General features: G+C 45.0%; 1 protein-coding gene across 1 annotated transcript in view; it reads right to left on the reverse strand.

The window, feature by feature from the left end:
• The window catches only part of LOC124788912 (solute carrier family 22 member 3-like), a 76,748-nt gene that overhangs the window by 44,180 nt on the left and 9,735 nt on the right, over positions 1 to 22,833 (reverse strand). Inside the window, exon 2 of the mRNA XM_047256194.1 lies at positions 17,491 to 17,712. Within this exon, the coding sequence (XP_047112150.1) occupies positions 17,491 to 17,712 (222 nt within the window). The remainder of the gene's footprint in view (positions 1 to 17,490; positions 17,713 to 22,833) is intronic.

The following is a 22,833-nucleotide window of genomic DNA, read 5'->3' on the forward strand; positions in this document are numbered from 1 at the left end:
CGAAAGAAAATAAAAATGTGACAGTGAAAAGTAACATCTACAACGACACTCCAGGAGCCACGGTACAGCACGTGGCGGAGGGTACCCTCTACCACTACTAGTCATTCCCTTTCCTGTTTCTCTCGCAAATAGAGTGAGAAAAAAATGACTGTCTCTATGCGTCATATTGAGCCCTAATTTCTCGTATTTATCTTCGTGATCCTTATGCGCGATGTATGTTTTCGGCAGTGGAATCGTACGACGGTCAGCTTCAAATGCCGGTTCTCTAAATTTCCTCATTAGTGTTTCTCGAAGAGAACGTCACCTATCTGCCAGGGATTCCCATTTGATTTCCCGAAGGACCTTCGTAACACTTACATGTTGTTCGAACCTACCGGTAACAAATCCAGCAGCCCGCCTCTGAATTGTTTCGGTGTTTTACTTCAATCTGACCTGGTACGGATCCCCAACACTCGAGCACTACTCAAGAATAAGTCACACTAGCGTCCTATATGAGATCTCCTTTACAGGTAAGCCACTCTTTCCTAAAATTCTTCCAATAAACCGAAGTCCACAGTGAGGCGTAGCGCCGTATACCGATCCTGCCTTGGATGCGGTGAAGTGGGAGATGTGTCTCAGAGCTGGATAGTGACAGATGGTGATGTGAGACTGGACGCGCACGTCGTTTATGTATCAGCTGATAGAGGACAGTATTGGACAGGGGACTGTGGTTTAGTTTCGATTGTGCCCACTAGAGTGCACTAAAGTAATAAAATGTTTTTCATAAACTGTTCTAGTATTTTCATAAAGTGTTATTATGTCTTTTTGTGTAGTTAAAATGTTATAAATGTGTTTTAGCAGTATGAATGGTGCGTGAGTGCGGCTTGAGGTTAATATGAAGATAATTGCTTAACGAGTTATGTAGTGGGATATGGAGTGGGAACATTTCGAAGAAGTATGGATGTGGACAAAGGGGATTTTTGTACAATAGATTTGTAAAGTAAGTTTATGGTAAAGAGAAAGTTAATTCAGGTATAAATAACAATAGTAAATAACTTTATGCATAAACAAAACTTCAGCATATTAGGTACTTACGTCGGTAAAGAAGTGTAGTCGTTAGGTTTACTATTTTGCGATTGGTTATTGATGAAAAGCGCGGACTGACGCGGGAGAATGTTGTTTTGCTATTGGCTGTTGAGTAAATTGACCAATGGTAGAGCAGTATTCTTCGCGCGCCTTTCTCTCCTGGTAGAGAAGACTTAGAGTATCCTAGGGAAGAGGCGGAGCCTAGCCATAAAACATTTCGGACGCGGGTAGTAGTAGTTCCGATGGAAATGATAAGTTGCCGGACCTAGCAGTGTTTAACAGCAAAAGTGTGCTAAAGTGACGGCATAGTTATTCCGATGGGTGTGTAGAAATTTCGGAATTTTTATGTGAATTTTGTGACGAGAAAATATATAAATTCCGCGTGGCGTATTGAGCAGGTCGGTGGCTAAAAACTGTGACTGCATTAGGTACCGACAGACTTAATGTTTGGCGAGCATTCTCAACCAAAAACAATACGCATTTTTGTAGCTATTACGTTTTCGGGAAATGCAACACCATAAACTTGTTAACGTGAGTGAAAGAGATTGTGAATGACTGTGTTGAGACTAACACGGGCTTGGCAGTGATACTTGTTACCTAAGTTTCAGAATATATATATTAAGCACAAAATTTCCAACCTTACATTTCGTGTGAAAACTTCCCCCCGAAACATAGATTTTGTGACTTTAATTGCAGCCTGGTTCACGTCGAAGTACAGTAGGTTTCGCTCGGCTTCCCTACTGATGACATGCTGAGACAATGTTCACAGGTAGGTGCAGGTCCGTGGTAAAGGGACGGAAGGAACCGCGCCGCCGCAACCGTTCACCTTTCCTACCATGGTTCTCACACGCTGGTTCCATTTCATATCGTTTTCGAACGTTATGCACAGATATTAACAAATTGATTGTGTCAAGCAGGATACTAGTAATACTGTTTCTGACCAGCCTGCAATGGGGCACTGTGTCAAATGCCTTCCGGAAATTTGTCATGTGCGTATTGCCCTTCATCCATAGTTCGCAGCATACGAACTGTGAATTGGACAACCCGAGTTTCGCACGAGTGATGCTGAAGTATGGGCATCTCCGTCAGTAAGGTCTCCATTTTTGCCAAACATGTACTGCAGATTATTTATTATTTTGGGGAATATGGAACGATTTTCCCAATGAGATCGTCGAGATAATACATGCAAAAGTCTGTTTCTGCACCATCACAGAAGTTAGGAAATAATGCGTCAAGGATACAACCTGAATGCTGAGGCGCTCTCAAAAGAGTTATTGGGGAACTATTTTCAAACGAAAGCTGGTCATCGTACGTTTTGTAGCAGAAACTAAAACCAGACATCCATAACAATTGTAAGTCTGGGGGACGTGATAATGGTTCAGTTATGCCACACAGTAAATTTTCACAAGTCAATTCGCAACTCGAAGATATTGTAACACCATCAACTGAGATATGCAGACCTCCCTTAGAGAATGACAGCAGCGATTCTACAGTGGAGGCTGTGTCGACCATATGCAGCATTCCCACTATAAGGGTCGATGGGCTGTGACCCTTGCGAATGCTGGATAATGAACCGCTGTGGGTGCTGATGGACAGCTTTAGCGAATCATACGTTAATTAGCTTTGTTTATAATTGAATTGTTTTCAAAACGTTCCAGCCTACTGTTGGAGGATACATAGACAGATAGATATCCAGCGGTCACAGGCCCTGCAGACCACGTGCTGTTTCCACAAACTGCCTCCATTCCTTCCTGTATTGTGCACGGTTCCTCCAGGTGTCTTCCATTCCCAGGGCTGCTAGTTCCTTTGCCAAGTCGTCCATCCAGCGCTGCTTTGGTCGCCCAATGGGACGTTTGGTGTTTGGTTTCCTCGCTAGTGCCATCTTCGCCTGTCTTCCATCTGGCATACGGGCTACATGGCCCACCCATTGTATTCTATTGCTCTCTATCTTCTGTAGGATAGTTGGTTGTCGCATCAGAAGGCAGATTTCCTCGTTTTTCCTCCTCCTCCACTCTCCGTTATCTAAAACTGGTCCCCATATCTTCCTCATTACTCTTCTTTCAAATATTAATAGTTTTTCCCTTTGTCGCTTAGTCATGCTACATGTTTCTCAACCGTACATTACTGCTGGGCATATCACTGTGCTGTAGATTTTCATCTCAGTGTTCACTGAGATCGATTTAGAGCCAGGCGCCTGTCTGAGGGATTGCATGCATTTCGTTCCCACTGCTATTCTTTCCTTGATGTCCATTTTTATGTTGTTGTCCGTGGTAAACCAAGATCCCAAGTATTTGAACTGATCTACTCTATTGAACCTCTTGCCATCTATCTCAATAAATTTTACCTGCTCTTGTCTTCTTCCTAATTGCGTGAACTCTGTTTTGTCTCGATTCACTTTGAGTCCTACCTCCTGTTCCTAATTGTCCATTTTCTGGTACATTTCTTTCAACTCGTGATTTGATTCACTTAATGGTACTATGTCATCTGCATATGCGAGACAATTGAAGTTACCGTCCATCTCTACTCCAGCCCACTCCTGTTGCCTACACTCTTTTATTACTTTCTCTAAGATGACATTGAACAGAACACATGAGAGAGCATCCCCTTGTCTGAGGCCTGTCTCAATCTGGAATGTTTCTGATGGGGCTCCTCGGAAACTTTGGCCCTTCCATATAAGCTTGCACCATTCTCACTAGCTTCTCAGGGATTCTGAAGTCCCGCATTGCATTGTATAGGCTATTCCTGTGGATGCTGTCATATGCTCGTTGAAAATCGACGAACAGGCTGTAGATATCTTTATCATATACCAAATGATTTTCAAACAATTATCTTAGTGTGAAAATGTGATCTATTGTCGATCGGTTTGGTCGAAAGCCAGCTTGGTACTCCTGCATGTTGTTCTCTACGAATGGTTGCAGTTTACTGAGGATAAAGATGTACAGCACCTTATTACATTACATACTTTTACGCTACATTCAACAAGCTGATTCCTCTTTAGTTACCGCATTCCACTTTGCTTCCCTTCTTGTATATTGGACGTATTATAGCCAATTTCCATTCTTCTGGCAGTGTCTCCTTCCCCCATATCAACTGGATCAGTTTATATATCTGTAAGTGTAAGCTCTCACCTCCCTCCCTGATTAACTCTGATGTTATTCCGTCCTCCCCTGGCGCTTTGTTGTTTCTGAATCCTTTGATTGCGATTTTCACGTCTTCTTTACTAACTTCCCATTCTTCTTCATCTTTCCTTTTCTCCGTAGTGTTTGCAGGTAATATCCCATCTTGGTCTGGGTGATTCAACAGGATAGGACAAGCAATTTTGGTTACTAAAATTTTTATTTTGCATCAATATTCCTCAGAGGTGAGACAACAGTCCCTTCTTTGTGGTGAGCAGTTTCAGATTATGACATCCTTCTTTTTACCATGCCTACAAATGAGTTTGTAGTGTTCAAAATAGTTCAAATGGCTCTGAGCACTATGGGACTCAACTTCTGAGGTCATTAGTCCCATAGAACTTAGAACTAGTTAAACCTAAATAACCTAAGGACTGCACACACATCCATGCCCGAGGCAGGATTTGAACCTGCGACCGTAGCGGTCTCGCGGTTCCAGACTGCAGCGCCTAGAACCGCACGACCACTTCGTCCGGCTTTTTAAGTGTTAACAAAGGCAAAATTATAATGTACCTCCATCATTGTACATGCAAAGTAAACATTACTTAAAGCATTATAATTGATCTGAATTGAATTTGTCTTCTTTTGTTCTCTTACATACCTTAGGTGTAAGTGTAATCATACAGTTCACATCAAAGTACATGTGAGTTACTAAATGTGCATCATTCCTTCTCACCCATAAAAAATGACAAACCTTGTATGAGCATAAGTGTGAATTCGTTACACTCAAACGCAGCAAACTGAAGGGCTGCACTACCCTTAATAGTCTCATAAACTCCGTAGAGGTCACTAGCAGTGATATGCGACAATCTCACTCCAACTGAAACTTCACATGCACATTTAACCAGTGGTAACGAACGACACTTGACAGCACAACCTTCATTACAATTGTTACAATTAATTAAAATCATTTACCTGTATATTACGTAGACAGTTGTGATATTTCATGTTTTATCATAAAATTAAGACAGCGCCACAATATGAATTACCTGAAACTAAATACTAGTACTAATGCAGTTTAGGAAAATAATGATTTGAGTTGTCCGCTCTGTGGCAGCCACAAAGCTGGCTGTGGATGCAGCATGCAGAGTGGAGTGTGCTGACGCATACAGCTCAGCAGTATCTCGCGGTTTTCAACAGGGCAAACTCGACAAACTTGTAGGATGTTTCCGATTCAGCTTCTAGCAGCTTTGCGTGGGACAGAAATGGTGCAGAATTATGGCATGTCCTCTCCACCAGAGTAAAGCCATGGACGCCAGTGACCACTCAGAGATGCGAGTTAGGGCCAGCAGCAGCTAGTGCCCCTCACAAGTATAGCGACAGCTCGATGCCTCATCAAGCACCATCACTTCGGCCCCAGCGAGCCGGTGGTAGGAGACTGCAAGTCTTCGAGTCAGTGGTGTGAGATTGATCGCTCAAGCAGCTAAGTGCATCATACCAGGCTGGTTGTGGCTTCGAAGGTACTAGTCATCTGATGAATGGTAGTCAGTACATCACAGGTTCTACCTCAATGCCGGTTCACTGCAACTGGAAGACGGAGTAGCTCGGGAGCCCAAGTATTCATAGCTGTCTGTCGGAGACAATGACGTTATGTCTTTCTGAGCAAGACCAAATACGGCCTCATTTCTAGGTTTGTAAGCAGTCTTCACCGCACATTGCTGTCCCAACTGAGGCTTTCAGCTCTTTAGCTTGGTACTTTTCTGCAATATCAGAAAGCTGAAAGATGTTCATGTGCAAGGTATATGTTGTTACAGCACGTTGCAGTGCTGTCAGAATACCGTTACATTCTTTCCACAGGGATGCCATTTTCCTAGATTTGCGATTCTTACATCTCAGTCAAGTGATGTGTGGCAATGGTATCGGCTCTCCTGCCGGTTTGCCATTCCGCTTTCGATACTGTGCTCAAGCCTGCCTTGCCATGGATTGGAGCAGACTGGGGAAACTTTTAATAATTTTTTTATATTTTCCCAGTATATCCTCATGAAGACACTACAGATGTACCGACGAGCAGAACACCCATGCCAAGTTACACCCATGACAAGTTCGGCAAGAATGCAGCTAGTGGCTACAAAATGCCTCTACTTCTTCATGAAATAGTTTATAATTTTTCCCAACTGAGATTTTGTTAAAGCATTATCATCAGCATCGTCGTCGCCATAGTCGTCTCCCTCGCCTAAAGTTTCTTCTTTATCTCTGGAATCGTTCTCCCCTATATTGCTCCCTCCTCTTCATTTTTAACAATTTTGACTCTATTACTTCCAATTGATTACAAGTACCTTTTCATTTTGGGTTTTGTCTCAGTAATTTTATGTCCAAAGTTTTTGCTAAGCGGGTCCTTCGGAAAATAAAGTCCGATCAGTGGCGAAACGGAAACCACTTTGAAAATCAACAATGTTTTATTTTAACAATTACTACAACTTCCAGCTACTTCACTACGTAGTCGCCGCTCCGACTTAGACACTTGTCGTAGCGTTGTACGAGGTGCATTCAAGTTCTAAGGCCTCCGATTTTTTTTCTCCGGGCTGGAAAGAGATAGAAACATGCGCATTGATTTAAAATGAGGCCGCGATCATAGTCAATACGTCCCAGAGATGGCAACACCGTACGGCAGATGGAATTTTACCGCCAGTGGCGAGAATGAGAACTGTTTTAAATACTTAAAATGACGACGTTTTCCTTACTTGAACAGCGTGCAATCATTCGTTTTCTGAATTTGCGTGGTGTGAAACCAATTGAAATTCATCGACAGTTGAAGAAGACATGTGGTGATGGAGTTATGGATGTGTCGAAAGTGCGTTCGTGGGTGCGACAGTTTAATGAAGGCAGAACATCGTGTGACAACAAACCGAAACAACCTCGGGCTCGCGCAAGTCGGTCTGATGATATGGTCGAGAAAGTGGAGAGAATTGTTTTGGGGGATCGCCGAATGACTGTTGAACAGATCGCCTCCAGAGTTGGCATTTCTGTGGGTTCTGTGCACACAATCCTGCATGACAACCTGAAAATGCGAAAAGTGTCATCTAGGTGGGTGCCACGAATGCTGACGGACGACCACACGGCTGCCCGTGTGGCATGTTGCCAAGCAATGTTGACGCGCAACGACAGCATGAATGGGACTTTCTTTTCGTCGGTTGTGACAATGGATGAGACGTGGATGGCATTTTTCAATCCAGAAACAAAGCGCCAGTCAGCTCAATGGAAGCACACAGATTCACCGCCACCAAAAAAATTTCGGGTAACCGCCAGTGCTGAAAAAATGATGGTGTCCATCTTCTGGGACAGCGAGGGCGTAATCCTTACCCAATGCGTTTCAAAGGGCACTACGGTAACATGTGCATCCTACGAAAATGTTTTTAAGAACAAATTCCTTCCTGCACTGCAACAAAAACGTCCGGGAAGGGCTGCGCGTGTGCTGTTTCACCAAGACAACGCACCCGCACATCGAGCTAACGTTACGCAACAGTTTCTTCGTGATATACAACTTTGAAGTGATTCCTCATGCTCCCTACTCACCTGACCTGGCTCCTAGTGATTTTTGGCTTTTTCCAACAATGAAAGACACTCTCCGTGGCCGCACATTCACCAGCCGTGCTGCTATTGCCTCAGCGATTTTCCAGTGATCAAAACAGACTCCTAAAGAAGCCTTCGCCGCTGCCATGGAATCATTGCGTCAGCGTTGTGAAAAACGTGTAAGTCTGCAGGGCGATTACGTCGAGAAGTAACGTCAGTTTCATAGATTTCGGGTGAGTAGTTAATTAGAAAAAAAATCGGAGGCCTTAGAGCTTGAATGCACCTAGTACCAACTTTCCAATACCCTCGTCATAGAATACAGCCACCTGTGCCTTCCGCCTATTCTCTGGACTTGTCTGCAGCTCGTTGTCTATTCAAAATGTTGAATAGAGCCAGCGGTTCATGTGAGCAGAGATGAGACTCAGGGGAGCCAATGACGGGCTGTATTTTAAGTGATCAGAAATTTTCCATCGAAAACACTGCAGGAGGATCTTCATTGCCCCTGCAGAGTACAGCTGAGAACCGTCATGCAGAAGGAAACGCTTGACAGTTATGTTATTTGTGCCGCTTGACATCAGGCGAAACTCGCATGAGGCGCTCATACTTGGCGGAAGACACTACCTATTTAAAGATATTTACGTGTTTACTGTGCCCTCAGAACTAAAAAGAGCGACTTGACGCGATCGATGGGCATGCTAGACACACTGCCCAACGTATCTGTCTAAAGCTTCAACAGATTGTCACTCGATTTCCTTTTTACACCTAACTGGAGCTTACTTTCCGAAGAGCATTCGTGTAATTTACATATGTGCAAATCGTTTTAGTTTCTGAGAGGCTACCTATCTCTTTAAGAACATCTTGTTTCTCAAAACTAGACATGTTTGTCTTAATGGGATTTCCGCGATCGCTCATTAAATAAAAATATGGCATTTCAGTCTTTAGTCGCTATTTTTTATTTTCAGTGACCGGTTTCAGGCTAGCTGCCCATCTTCAGATCATATATTGCAGTTACAGAGTAACTTGTCAATACAGAACTATCGGTTCGCTGTCATAACTCATGACAGCGAACCGATAGTTCTGTTTGCACCATGCAACCAGAGCAGATGCTGCCTGCTTCAGGATTGAGGACGCTACCTGCTCTAGTGTAATTTTTTAAGTAAATAGTAATTATAGGGCACATAGCTGCGAATTTTTTCTGGCAGAGCAGCAGCAGTATTTGTATCTCGTTTAAAGAACACGTAGACATTCGCATACAAGGGAGGAGAAGAGCAGGACAGGAAGAACATGGAGGAATAAGGAGGAGGGGTGGAGAAGGAGGAGAAGGTGAAATTTTGGGGGTGACCTTGAGGGTGATCTTGAGTGGGTGAGAGAATTACTGGTCTACGAACTCTCGTGATAGTTATGACATGGACCAAAAACTATTCTTGATACACTACTAAACTTTCCTTTTTCTCTTATATTCTCTAACCTACTTGTCCGCTTAAGGAATCTAACATTCCGCACACAAAGAACATCAGATTTTCTTCCCTTATGACGACGTCATACAGAGTACTTCTCATCTAGAGATACAATTGAGAGGCTATTTTACCTCCAAAATACGTTGCCCGAGAGGATGACATCATTATGAATCGATACAGAAGAGCTGCATGCCATCGGTCTTCCCTTTCTTTCAAAAAAAGAAATGTTCAAATATGTGTGAAATCTTATGGGACTTAACTGTTAAGGTCATCAATCCCCAAGCTTACACACTACTTAACCTAAATTATCCTAAGGACAAACACACACACCCATGCCCGAGGGAGGACTCGAGCCTCCGCCGGGACCAGCCGCACAGTCCATGACTGCAGCGCCTAGACCGCTCGGCTAATCCCATGCGGCCTTGCTTTCAGACGTTTACAGAACAAACATAGTAATGGCATGTTGACTAATCTTATAAGACCCCCATCACTCAATTAAACATCATGGTGACCCTACATTATTGAAAAGGCAGCTGCCTTTCTTCAGGAATCATAGACTGTCCAGCCTTTCCAAAGACACCTCCCCATTTTGGTTGCAGCTACAGTATGGCCATTGTATCATTGAGGCCTGCAAACCATCCCATCTTGGAAAGGTCCGTGATTAATAGTGTGGAGTTGGGTAACTGGAGTATGATACCTAATAATTCGCTTTAACATCATTACTCTGTAATGAGCAATCTGAGAACAAGAGTTCCTTCTATAAATTACTCAAAAATTTTGCTTATCAAATTCCAACGTCGGCTTATGGAAATCCAGGGTATACTAGATTCTGTATCAATGCATACGATATGTATTCGACGAAAAGTGTGCACCATCAAAGATCGATGCCGAGAACACCAGCGACACATTCGTATAATATATCCTAACAAGTCGACAGTCACATAGTACTAATCGTCTGAGACTCATGCAACGGAATATGAATGCATCAGAATTTTACCACAAACTCTGAAACACTGGAACAGTGTCGTTAAAAAGACCGTCGAAATACTGACTAGGTACAATTTCACAAACCGGAACTGTGGCTGTAGTCTGTCCAAAGCTTGGGAAACAGCGTAGGGTCAAATTGTTCAGACGACACACACCGAACAAGAGCTGGCGACCAGAGCAGGTGAGTGTCTACGTTCACGATGCCCTAGCAGAGTGCCATGCTATGTGTCTCGGCCACCAGCGAGCTCCCTCGGGCGTGGAGAGGACGTAAGTCGACCGTATCCGCCAGGAGATCAGTTCGTCTGCGCACCTGACGATAGCTACGTGTCTGACTGCTGAAGTATTGCGCCCTTAGGCCACTATGGAACTGAAGGATCACAACTTCCAAAATTTTGTCAGCTTCACACTGTAAAGCACTGAGTTGCTGAAGTCTTTGACTTCGCTAGTTCAGAGCTATGATTGGCGACCCGGAGACGGATATCATTAAGTGTTAATAAAACTACGGCTGAAACAGTGGTTCCCACACGGCACTCTTCACAGGAGATATGAGATTGTATTCCTGCGGCAGACTGCCACCAGTAGCGCGTGAAGTCGGACAAGGGGGAAACACTTCACTTCCTTGAAAATGCAAACATTTTAAATCGTTCATTATAACGAGAAAAACTACAAAGATACACAAACGATGATATCCTATGGTGTTCAAGCAAACAACGTGCCTTAAAATCACATATAGTGATGAAACAAGAATGAATGGCACTGTCAGCATATCGACCAAACCCTTCCATACTGATACTCCATTTGTTCATGCCTGTGAAATGTGTTGATTGTATTGTCATCCTTGTCGATGTTACTTTAAGTATTTTCAGCACAGAATTGATTCCTTCCTACAGATGAACAACAGTGTGAATATATGGCGGCTGTTGGGTAAGTATAACGATACTGGTACTTTTCCGAGATGGCAACGCAGCATCCCATGAAGACGTGCATGTACAGCTTATCTCAGCCTTTAATACACTACTGGCCATTAAAATTGCTACACCACGAAGATGACGTGCTACAGACGCGACAGGAAGATGACGCTGTGATATGCAAATGATTTTCAGAGCATTTACACGAGGTTGGCGCCGGTGGCGACACCTACAACGTGCTCACATGAAGAAAGTTTCCAACAGTTTTCTCATACACAAACAGCAGTTGACCGGCGTTGCCTGGTGAAACGTTGCTGTGATGCCTAGTGTAAGTAGGAGAAATGCGTACCATCACGTTTCCGACTTTGATGAAGGACGGATTGTAGCCTATCGCGATTGCGGTTTATCGTGTCGCGACATTGCTGCTCGCGTCGGTCGAGATCCAATGACTCTTAGCATAACATGGAATCGGTGAGTTCAGGAGAGTAATACGGAACGCCGTGCTGGATCCCAACGGCCTCGTATCACTAGGAGTCGAGATGACAGGAATCTTATCCGCATGGCTGTAACGGATCGTGCAGCCACGTCTCGATCCCTGAGTCAACAGATGGCGACATTTGCAAGACAACAACCATATGCACGAACAGTTCGACGACGTTTTCAGCAGCATGGACTATCAGCTCGGAGACCATGGCTGCGGTTACGCTTAACGCTGCATCACAGACAGGGGCGCCTGCGATGGTGTACTCAACGACGAACCTGGGTGCACGAATGGCAAAACGTCATTTTTTCGGATGAATCCAGGTTCTGTTCACAGCATCATGATGGTCGCATCCGTGTTCGGCGACATCGCGGTGAACGCACATTGGAAGCGTGTATTCGTCGTCTCCATACTGCGTATCACCCGGCGTGATGGTATGGGTTGCCATTGGTTAGACGTCTCGGTCACCTCTTGTTCGCATTGACGGCACTTTGAGCAGTGGACGTTATATTTCAGATGTGTTACGATCCGTGGCTCTACCATTCATGCGATCCCTGCGAAACCCTACATTTCAACAGGATAATGCACGACTGCGTGTTGCAGGTCCTGTACGAGCCTTTCTGGATACAGAAAATGTTCGACTGCTGCCCTGGCCAGCACATTCTCCAGATCTCTCACCAACTGAAAACGTCTGGTCAATGGTGGCCGAGCAACTGGCTCGTCACAGTACGCCAGTGACTACTCTTGATGATCTGTGGTATCGTGTTGAAGCTGCATGGACAGCTGTACCTGTACACGCCATCCAAGCTCTGTTTGAATCAATGCCCAGGTGTATCAAGGGCGTTATTACGGCCAGAGGTGGTTGTTTTGGGTACTGATTTCTCAGTATCTATGCACCAAATTGCGTGAAAATGTAATCACATGTCAGTTCTAGTATAATATATCTGCCCAATGAATACCCGTTTATCATCTGCATTTCTTCTTGGGGTAGCAATTTTAATGGCCAGTAGTGTATTTGAGGGGGGAATCCAGTCACTGACATCGGGGACGTGGGGCACCATTCTGAACCATACACAAAGTTGACTGTAGAGTAATGACTACTGAACGATTGGTGACAAGGCGGATTCAGGACAACATTGTCTTAAGAAGTTTCGGTAAAGGTCCTCCCAGAAGGACTACATCATGAGCAGATCGTGGAATTTTGATGATGGGTCAGAGAAATTCATGGGCGCCAATAGCTGATTAAGGGCAGAGAGTAAAGGCGTAGTGTCGCTTAGATCCGTGTGCAATACACGAGGGCTGTTATTGATATACGATCAGTCGCTAAATGCAAACCACATTGATAATCCGATGAAGCTTTGCACTGTGCTACCCAGTGTCTGCTGAGAGTTCTCGCCTGAATTCATGCTTTCCACATAAAGTAACTGTCATACATTTCCCTCTTCGTGACAATTTTCGACCGCACACTATAGGAGCAATGGGGCCGCTCCCACTGCGGTTTAGTTGGGAAGTGTTCGATCACCCATTATGCAGTCCGTACTTGGCTCCTCCTGAGTCATCTCTATTTACATGAACCGCTGGTTATGAAGACAACATTTTTGAACAAACAGTGAGCTGTAGATCATGGTAGAGAATTGGCAGAAATCACAAAGGGCTGCCTTTTATGAGGAAGGTTTTGGATAGTTGATAAACGCTATGACAGATGTCACAGTCGGAGCACTGAGAAAAAGTACACTATGTGATCAAAAGTATCCGGACACCTGGCGGAAAATGACTTAAAAGTTCGTGGCGGCCTCCATCGGTAATGCTGGAATTCAATATGGTGTGGGCCCACCCATAGCCTTGATGACAGCTCCCACTCTCGCAGGCATACGTTCGACCAGCTGCTGGAAGATTTCTTGAGGAATGGCAGCCCATTCTTCACGGAGAGCTGCCTGTCACGAAGTCGACGTTCCAAAACATCCCAAAGGTGTTCTATAGGATTCCGGTCAGGACTCTGTGCAGGCCAGTCCATTACAGGGATGTTATTGTCGTGTACGCACTCCGCCATAGGCCGTGCGTTATGAACAGGTGCCCGATCGTGTTGAAAGTTGCAGTCACCGTCCCCGTATTGTTCTTCAACAGTGAGAAGCAAGAGATTACCTGCTGTCCTGTGCTATGATAGTGCCACGCAAAACAACAAGGGGTGCAAGTCCCCTCGATGAGAAACACGGCCACACCATAACACCACCCTCTCCGAATTTTACTGATGGCACTACACACGCTGGAGATGACGTTCACAGGGCGTTCGCCATACCCACAGCCTGCCATCGGATCGCCACTTGTGTACCATGATTCATCACTCCACCCAAAGTTTTTCCTCTGTTTAATCGTCAAATGTTTACGCTCCTTACACCAAGCGAGGCGTCGTTTGGCATTTACCTGCGTGATGTGTGGCTTATGGACAGCCGCTCGACCATGAAATCCGAGTTTTCTTACCTCTTGCCTAACTGTCATAGTACTTGCAGTGGACCCTGATGCAGTTTGGAGTTCTTGTATGAAGGTCTGAAAAGATGTCTGCCTATAACATATTACGACCCTCTTCAAATGTCGGCGGTCTCTGTCAGTCAACAGACTAGTTCAGCCTGGACGCTTTTGTGCTACCAGTGTCCCATCACGTTTCCAATTCACTATCACATCGGAAACAGTGGACCTAGGGATGTTTAGAAGTATGGAAATCTCGCGTACAGACGTATGACACAAGTGACACCCAATCACCTGACCACGTTCGAAGTTGGTGAGTTCCGCGGAGCGCCCCATTCTGCTCTCTCACGATGTCAAATGACTGCTGAAGTCGCTGATATGGAGTACCTGGAAGTAGGTGGCAGCACAATATACCTAATATGAAAAACGTACGTTTTTGGGGCTGTTCGGATACTTTTGATCACATAGTGTATTTGGAAGCTGTAACTAACTGCTGCCGATAAAACATTCTTTAATGTCATCGTGGTTTCCATTTCGAAGCCAATTGGACATAAATACTAGTAGCTCTCATGTTACCAGAGGCTGCGTTGAAGTCTCGAGTTACCATGCTTTGTTTACTACAGTACTGTAACACAGACAATGGCCAGAATCATCTGGAACAGTGAGTGATATTCAGAGTCTCACTTCTATTTGTGGTCGTCAGATCGACTCCATAGTGTCGCTATGCGACGTTGCGGGAAGTCACAAGAATTAGCGAGTCTCGAGAGCCATAACTCTGGAACTGGAAAGGTGGTGTGAAGGGTCTACTGAAGATGAAACAATACTATTTGCGAACTGTCGAAGGGATGTTGAATGCTTGCGAGTATGTTGTTATAATGGTAAACATCGTTGCCATAAAAAAATGGTTCAAATGGCTCTGAGCACTATGCGACTTAACTTCTGAGGTCATCAGTCGCCTGTCCGGCCCCGGTAGCTGAGTGGTCAGCGTGACGGAATGTCAATTCTCAGGTCCCGGGTTCGATTCCCGGCTGGGTCGGAGATTTTCTCCGCCTAGGGACTGGGTATTGTGTTGTCCTACTCATCATCATTTCATCCCCATCGACGCGCAGGTCGCCGAAGTGGTGTCAAATCGAAAGACCTGCACCAGGCGAACGGTCTACCCGACGGGGGGCCTTAGCCACACATTTCATTTCATCAGTCGCCTATAACTTAGAACTAATTAAACCTAACTAACCTATGGACATCACACACATCCATTCCCGAGGCAGGATTCGAACCTGCGACCGTAGCGATCGCTCGGCTCCAGACTGTAGCGCCTAGAACCGCACGGCCACTCCGGCCGGCCGTTGCCATACCTGTCATGGCAAGGGCGTGAAATGGCAAATCCAATCAGGATAACACAAATCTTATACTGTAGTTCACACCACCGAAGTCTTGAAAGTCGTTCACCTATCCCGGCCAGTCGACTGATTCGTCAGTCATAGAACACGTCAGGGATGCCAAAGGGTGTGAGGGGGTTATACTTTTTTACCAGAATGCTAGCAGCAGTCTTTAAGAACTGACATAGCATGTGTTTCAGGGACGGCAATAAATTTTTCAAGGTATCATTCAGAGGCCGTTTGCTTCCATATATAAGAATGTTATTCTGAGATTAATGAAATTTTACTATTTTAATAAAGCTTACGTGATGAACCATTCCACAAAGTTTTATGAATACACACTATCTGATCAAAAGTATCCGACCCATATAGGGGACATTAATAACAGTTCGCAGCTCGTGGTCGTGCGGTAGCGTTCTCGCTTCCCGCGCTCGGGTTCCCGGGTTCGATTCCCGGCGGGGTCAGGGATTTTCTCTGCCTCGTGAGGGATGGGTGTTCTGTGATGTCCGTAGGTTGGTTAGGTTTAAGTAGTTCTAAGTTCTAGGGGACTGCTGACCATAGATATTAAGTCCCTTAGTGCTCAGAGCCATTTGAACCATTTTTGACATTAATAAGAGTTGCGTCCACCTTTCGCCTTTATGACAGTTTGAACGCTGCTGGAGACACTTTCACTGACGTGTCTGACTGGCAATCCATTCTTCCTCAAGAGCTGAAACCAAAGAAGGTGGTGATGTTGAACGCTGTGGTCTGGATTGAAGTCGACGTTCTAACTCATCACATAGGTGTTCCACTTGGTTCAGGTCGGGACTAGGGGCATCCCAGTCAATTTCATGAATGTTATTGACCATTGCCTCAGAAATACTGGTTTATGAGAGGTTCCATTGTCATGCGGACTCAATTAAGAATCGTCTTAGAAAACTGCTGTTCTAGTGTACGCATTATACAATGCTGTAAAATGTGATTATATCCTTTCGCAATAAGCGTTTCTTAAGCCGACATGGGCGATCACACTCTAACCACGAAAAAGACCTCTTTCTAAGCTTTCTGTTGGCAGTACACATGATGACAGCTAACGTCCTCCAGCCATTCGCCAAAGTCAAGGGCATCGGTTTGCGACACAGTACAGAGTGGTTCATCACACCAAATCACTCATTTGTAGCCCCCTCTAGACATCGTCCTTTTCATCTCCTCAAAATATGGTTAGCATTGAGGATAGAGATGTGCGGGTTAAGAGGAGCTCCTCAACATTTATACCCCATTCTTTTAATTTCCTGTGCCCGCATCTCGTGGTCGTGCGGTAGCGTTCTCGCTTCCCACACCAGGGTTCCCGGGTTCGATTCCCGGCGGTCTCAGGGATTTTCTCTGCCTCGTGATGGCTGGGTGTTGTGTGATGTCCTGAGGTTAGTTAAGTTTAAGTAGTTTTAAGTTCTAGGGGACTGATGACCATAGATGTTAAGTCCCATAGTGCTCAGAGCCATTTGAACCATTTTTTTTAATTTCCTGCCACTGTTCTTGCTGTACTGTTGATAGCATTCTGGAAGTCAGAAGTGATTCCTTCCTTTGATTTCATGCTAACTTTTATAATCACCCTTTGCAAATTTTGACGGTCCCTGTCCGACAGTACTTGAAGTCTGCCTTGTCTTAGGTTTAGGTGTGCTTTTTCCTTAGCGTTTCCGCTTGACAGTCACATCACCAACAGTATAACGGCTGAAATTTCCCTTATGGATTTGTTACTCAGGTAACATCGAATGACTAGTCGGCGTTTGAGGTCACCACTATCTCCTGGTGGACTCGTTCTGCTGTTACTGATCTCTACTAAGAGCCCAATACTGCTCACCTCCTTTTATGCCGGCGTGTCCTCCCCTCGTGACATCTGGTGGTCATTTCCGCATTCCATAGGGATATTTTTGATCAGATGGTATAGATGGTGCTTCATGGTGTAAGACTTCCTACTATCCGGCAGTGTATAATACTACATTACGTAAATATGGAGAAGACAGGTTTGTCCTAACGATCTCTCTGAGTACTAGTGAAGACACAACACACACGAGGACACCTCTTCCGCACCTGGCAATAATGAGCACCACTGTGTTTCGGAGAAGGTTCCAGCTGGAGAAGATGCTGAGGAAGCCCTTCCGGTCCCGTTTGCTCTTCGCCACGGCATGGAGCACCCGTGAGGTGAACGGGGCGACCGCGGAGCCGTTGGTGGCGGCGATGCGCCGCAGCACGGCCAGCGCCTCCTGCTCGCGGCCCCTGCAGGCCAACCAGCGAGGGGACTCGGGGAACCACCTGCAGGCAGCGGCAGGGGCCGCGCGTCGCTCCACTCAGGCAGGGGTAGTACACAAATCTGTGCAACTTAAGACAAACTAGCATTTCGGTAGTTGAGGAGAACATGTAGTTGTCAAAAATGTTTGATCCGGCAAATCAAAATTACGACCAGAGTAAATATTCATAAAATCTTATATACTGTACTATAACGTTAAAATTTGTTTGTGTGTGTGCGTGTGTGTGTGTTTACTCCTTAACGCTAAAACTGCTAGATTGATTTGGATGAAATCTGGAACAGAGCTAGCTTATACCCTGAATTAACATATAGGCTACCTTACATATTCCTACATATCAAAGGGGTAGAGGTGAAAAGCAGCTGTAACCCATCATGTGCAAATACCCTTACTTTATTCATCCAGTATTCAAGAATGAGAACACTTAGTGACTGGCAACAAACTTTATAAATTATATTAAATCTTTACAAAACTTTTGCCCGCTTACAACCTACACTAATAATAAAAAGTTTTCCGCTTACTCCATTTTCGCTGTACATGCATTAACCCCGGATGAAACATGACGTTTTATTACTTCTTTACTACTAACTGTATTCGTGACACATTTTGCAGACGGTATTTGCATGTACCACTGAATATACTCCAAAATATTAGCATTGTATGACCCATAATTCAGGAGGTACAACGTCGTAAAAAGTGAGATATGTGAAATACTGCCACATCAAGAATGACGTTTAAATTAATTACTTACTTCCCACAAAATATATTCGCAACACATTTCGCAGACAATGTCCACACACATCGTTAAATGTGACTACGAAAATATATCATTGTGCGACACATAGTTCAGAAGACATTGTGACAAATACTGAAAAACTGCCGCACCATGCATTACGTTCTCATTTCTTACTTTTTTACTACTAACTCTATTCACAACACATACTGCAGACAGTAGCCACATATACACTGTAGGCACCTGCAACATAATATCATTGTAGGATGATATTGATATCATAAATATTAAAACAAAACTGCAGGACATAATTTGCTAGAGATACAGGTGAAATGTGTGTACATATACGCGAGAAATACTTTGGATACATGTCAAATACATTTGACAGGTGTGTACGGGGACAAAATCGCGGGTAAAGACTACATGCTACGCTCATGGTACAATTTCAGCAAAAGAACTATCAGCGTCCTATTGCTGTGGGGGTGATAACGTGGGGAGAGAAGGGGGAGGAGGAGATCGGCAGACACAGAGAGGGATAAGAACACAGACTGTGGATATGAGCAGAGAGATGGGGGGAGGAGAAGATGTACACAAACGAGGAGGAGGAGGAGGAGGAAATAGGCAGGGAAACGGAGGGGAAGGAGAAAATGGGCAAACAGAGGGGAAGAAATGGACAGGGAGAGGAGGAGACAGGCAGAGAAAGAGAGGAGGAGATAGAGACAGGAGAGGAGAAGATGAAAAGCGAGAGGGAGAGGAGGAGACGGGCAGCGAGAGGGAGAGGACAGAAGGTTCAAAAATGGTTCAAATGGCTCTGAGCACTATGGGACATAACATCTGTGGAGAACGTAGAACTACTTAAACCTAACTAACATAAGGACATCACACACGTCCATGCCCGAGGCAGGATTCGACCCTGCGACCGTAGCAGTCACGCGGTTCCGGGCTGAGCGCCTAGAAACGCTCGGCCACCGCGGCCGGCGGAGAGAAGGTGGAGGAGGATATCGACAGAGAGAGCGAGAAGGAGGAGATCGACAGAGAATGTGAGGAAGGAGGAGATGGAGAGAGAGGAAGGGAAAGATGGGATGGATAGAGGGAGTGTGAAGAGGAGACGGGCAGAGAGAGGGGGAGGAGGAGACCGACAGAGAGAGGGAGACTGAGAAAATCAGCAGTTTGGGGGTGGGGGGCAGGGGAGGGAAAAGAGGAGCTGGGTTAATAGAAAACTGCAATAGATGGATAGCCACGAATTTTTTTTTATAAACAGTCTGTCATTTACAAGCCTCTTCACCTCTACATAACTACTGCAAACCAGATTCATTTGAAACTGATTACTGTATTCAGTCTTTGGTCTCCTTCCACATATTTTACCCGGCATGTTTCCCCATCTTTACAGGAATGCCGATTTCTTGATGCCTAGTATATGTTTATCAATCAAACCCTTTCCTTAATCAAGTTGTGCCCTTAATTTCTATTTCCCCATTTCGGTTTGGTACCTCCTCATTAATTATTCGACCTACTCATTTAATCTTTAGCGTTTTCCTGTAGGGACACATTTCAGAAAACTTTGTTCTCATCTTGTCAGAACTGTGTATCATCCGTGTTATACTTCCACACACTTCAGACCAGTTCCTTCAGAAAAAACTACTGCTAATTTGCATTTTGTATCCTCTCTACTTCAACCATCGTCAGTTATTTTGTTGCCCAACTAGTGAACCTCATTTACTTCTCTTTGTGCCTCCATTCCTAATCCAATGGCCTCAGCATCGTCTCACTTAATTCTGCAAGTAATCCTTTTGAATAAACATCCGCAACTGTATATCTTATCAAATATGGAGACTACCTACTTTGGTTTTAACAGTCTGATTTCTCCAATATCGCTACCAGTTTCCGACTAACAGATGCCCATCATCAGGTGTAACGTTACTGAAAACAAGCAAGAGATAATGCTAAGGAATTTTTTCTTCACATTTGCTTGTAAGCATAACGCAGTGGATACTAATAAGAAATACCTTAGAATTCTATGTGCAGTCGGGCTAGTTGTAGTCAAAACCATCAGCAACATCACAGGACATTGGCAATTGGGGACAGAAGAAAGGAAACAGAACTTATGTAGATGGAGAGGCATAACTGTGTGTATTGTGTGTTAAAGCAGGGACCTAGAAACGATGGAGAGGCTTTGTTCCGCCGTAACCCTCAGTGGTTCACAAGCCCACAAAGGGCCACAGCAGTCCTCCCACCCCACCGCCGGCCCACACCAAACCCAGGGCTATTGTGCGGTCGGCCTCCAATGGACATTCCCCCTCCCCCCACCCCCACCCCCCACCCAGAAGAGTGTCACACCAGACGGGTGTAATCCCAAATGTATGCGTGGTAGAGTAATTATGATGTACACGTATGTGGAGACAGTGTTTGCACATCAATTGCCGACATAGTGGAACTGAGGCAGAATAAGGGGAACCAGCCCGCATTAGCCGAGGTAGAAGGAAAACCGCCTTAAAAAACCATCCACAGGCTGGCTGGCACGCCGGACCTCGACACTAATCCGCCGAGTGGGCGAGAGGCGTAATACAGAACAACAGGTGAAAAATTATGTCTCGTGTTGCGTCCCCGAATGCCACGGGACTGGACAGGGCAGAGGTGACCGCCACAAGCAAGAGCATGGCACGGAGTGGCTCACCAGGGAAGCAAGAGTACATAGATAAGCTACTACACAGGTGGGGCAATGCTTCAGCCATCTGTTGGGACGACTAGGAACTGTCGCGAAACCAACTAGCCAGAGCGTTGGGTCATGTGTGTAAGTGAGCTTTGTCATCTAACTGAGTAATTTTTCTTTCCTTGAAACACTGTCCAGCCTCATCTTTTCTCCTTTCTGGCTTCGGATAGTTATTTTATTATGTCTGGTAGCAGTGTTGCTGTTTCACAACTAAATGTTTATTCACAAAATTACATATTCTTAATACTTAATATTTTTATGATTAACGTTGAGTTTTTATTTACAGACGTGATAAAGTCGTTTTCTTACCCTCCCCAGGCCCCCTCCCCCTTCTCCTCTCCGCTCCTTCCCTCAGAGCGGATTTTCCTCCTTTCGCCCCCTGAATCCCTGCACCCCCTCATCTATTGTGTCCCTCCCACGTCCTATCTTCCTCAACCCTCTTCTTCGACGAGCCCCCACCCGTCTTCCCCCCTCTCCACCCCTCCTTCCCGCCCTTTCTTCTTCCCTTCTCCCTCATCTCCATGCCCCTGGCAGATCCAGTGTTTGCTCATCATCATCAGTGTGCTACGTCAGGTTGTGTTTGGTGCTGTTCTCCTGTGCATCCAGAGCTGTGATTTTAATTGTATGCTGGACTTGGACATAGTGTTACAGTTGGTGATCGTTATGTGCTACATCGTCTATCACTACTTTTATGCTCCAGCCATACTTCGCATTGTGATCTTTTAATTGTCCCAATGTAAGGTTTTTTGTGTACAATACTTTTTTAAGGTTTTTATCTCCATTTTACAGTCGCCCCCTTTTTGTCTGTTATCTCCAATTATGTTCCCCCTATTTCTATATTTCTGTTCGCCATATTTTCTCCTTTGTAATTTTAAATTTCTAGTATTGTATAATTAATGTCTTTCGGCTGAAGCGTAACGCATATGCTGCTGCCAGCCCGCCCCAGATGGGGCTTTGAAATACAACAAAGGAAAAAAAAATTGTTTTCTTACTATAATGTATTTCATTTAATCCACTAGTCTACGAGGTAGTTGAGCAAATGTAGCAGTACGAAGAATGCTGACAACTTGTAAAGGGCAGGATAGATTCATAAGCCAGAGCCTTTCATCAGTGCCATAAATACCCCTCGCCGACCGCGGTGGTCTCGCGGTTCTAGGCGCTCAGTCCGGAGACGCGCGACTGCTACGATCGCAGGTTCGAATCCTGCCTCTGGCATGGATGTGTGTGTTGTCCTTAGGTTAATTAGGTTTAAGTAGTTCTAAGTTCTAGGGGACTGATGACCACAGATGTTAAGTCCCACAGTGCTCAGAGCCATAAGTACCCCTCCTCACTAGGTCAGAGCGAGTCGATCACTAGGATCAGTCGCGTTCATATCGTTTGCACTGCAGTCTCTGATTAGTGTAACTATATTGAGTGTGAGACTGTTCCAGTACCGATCAAACTCCTGCCAACATACGAGATGACCACCGATCTGTAGCCACAGATGACAGAAACCAGCCTACAGTACTAGCCACCACTACCAGATAGTCTGGGGGCATACCAACCTCATTCCAGCATAGGTCAGACAGCCTGCCAAATTGACGGGCCGTGATCAGCATTCAGCACGACCTCAAGGCAGAGACAAGCTGTCCATCTGCTAGGACAAAACGGGCAGCGACCAGAGAAGGAAAGAATACTCGCAGAAC

This window comes from Schistocerca piceifrons, chromosome 3, assembly GCF_021461385.2.
Source record: "Schistocerca piceifrons isolate TAMUIC-IGC-003096 chromosome 3, iqSchPice1.1, whole genome shotgun sequence".
NCBI lineage: Eukaryota > Metazoa > Arthropoda > Insecta > Orthoptera > Acrididae > Schistocerca > Schistocerca piceifrons.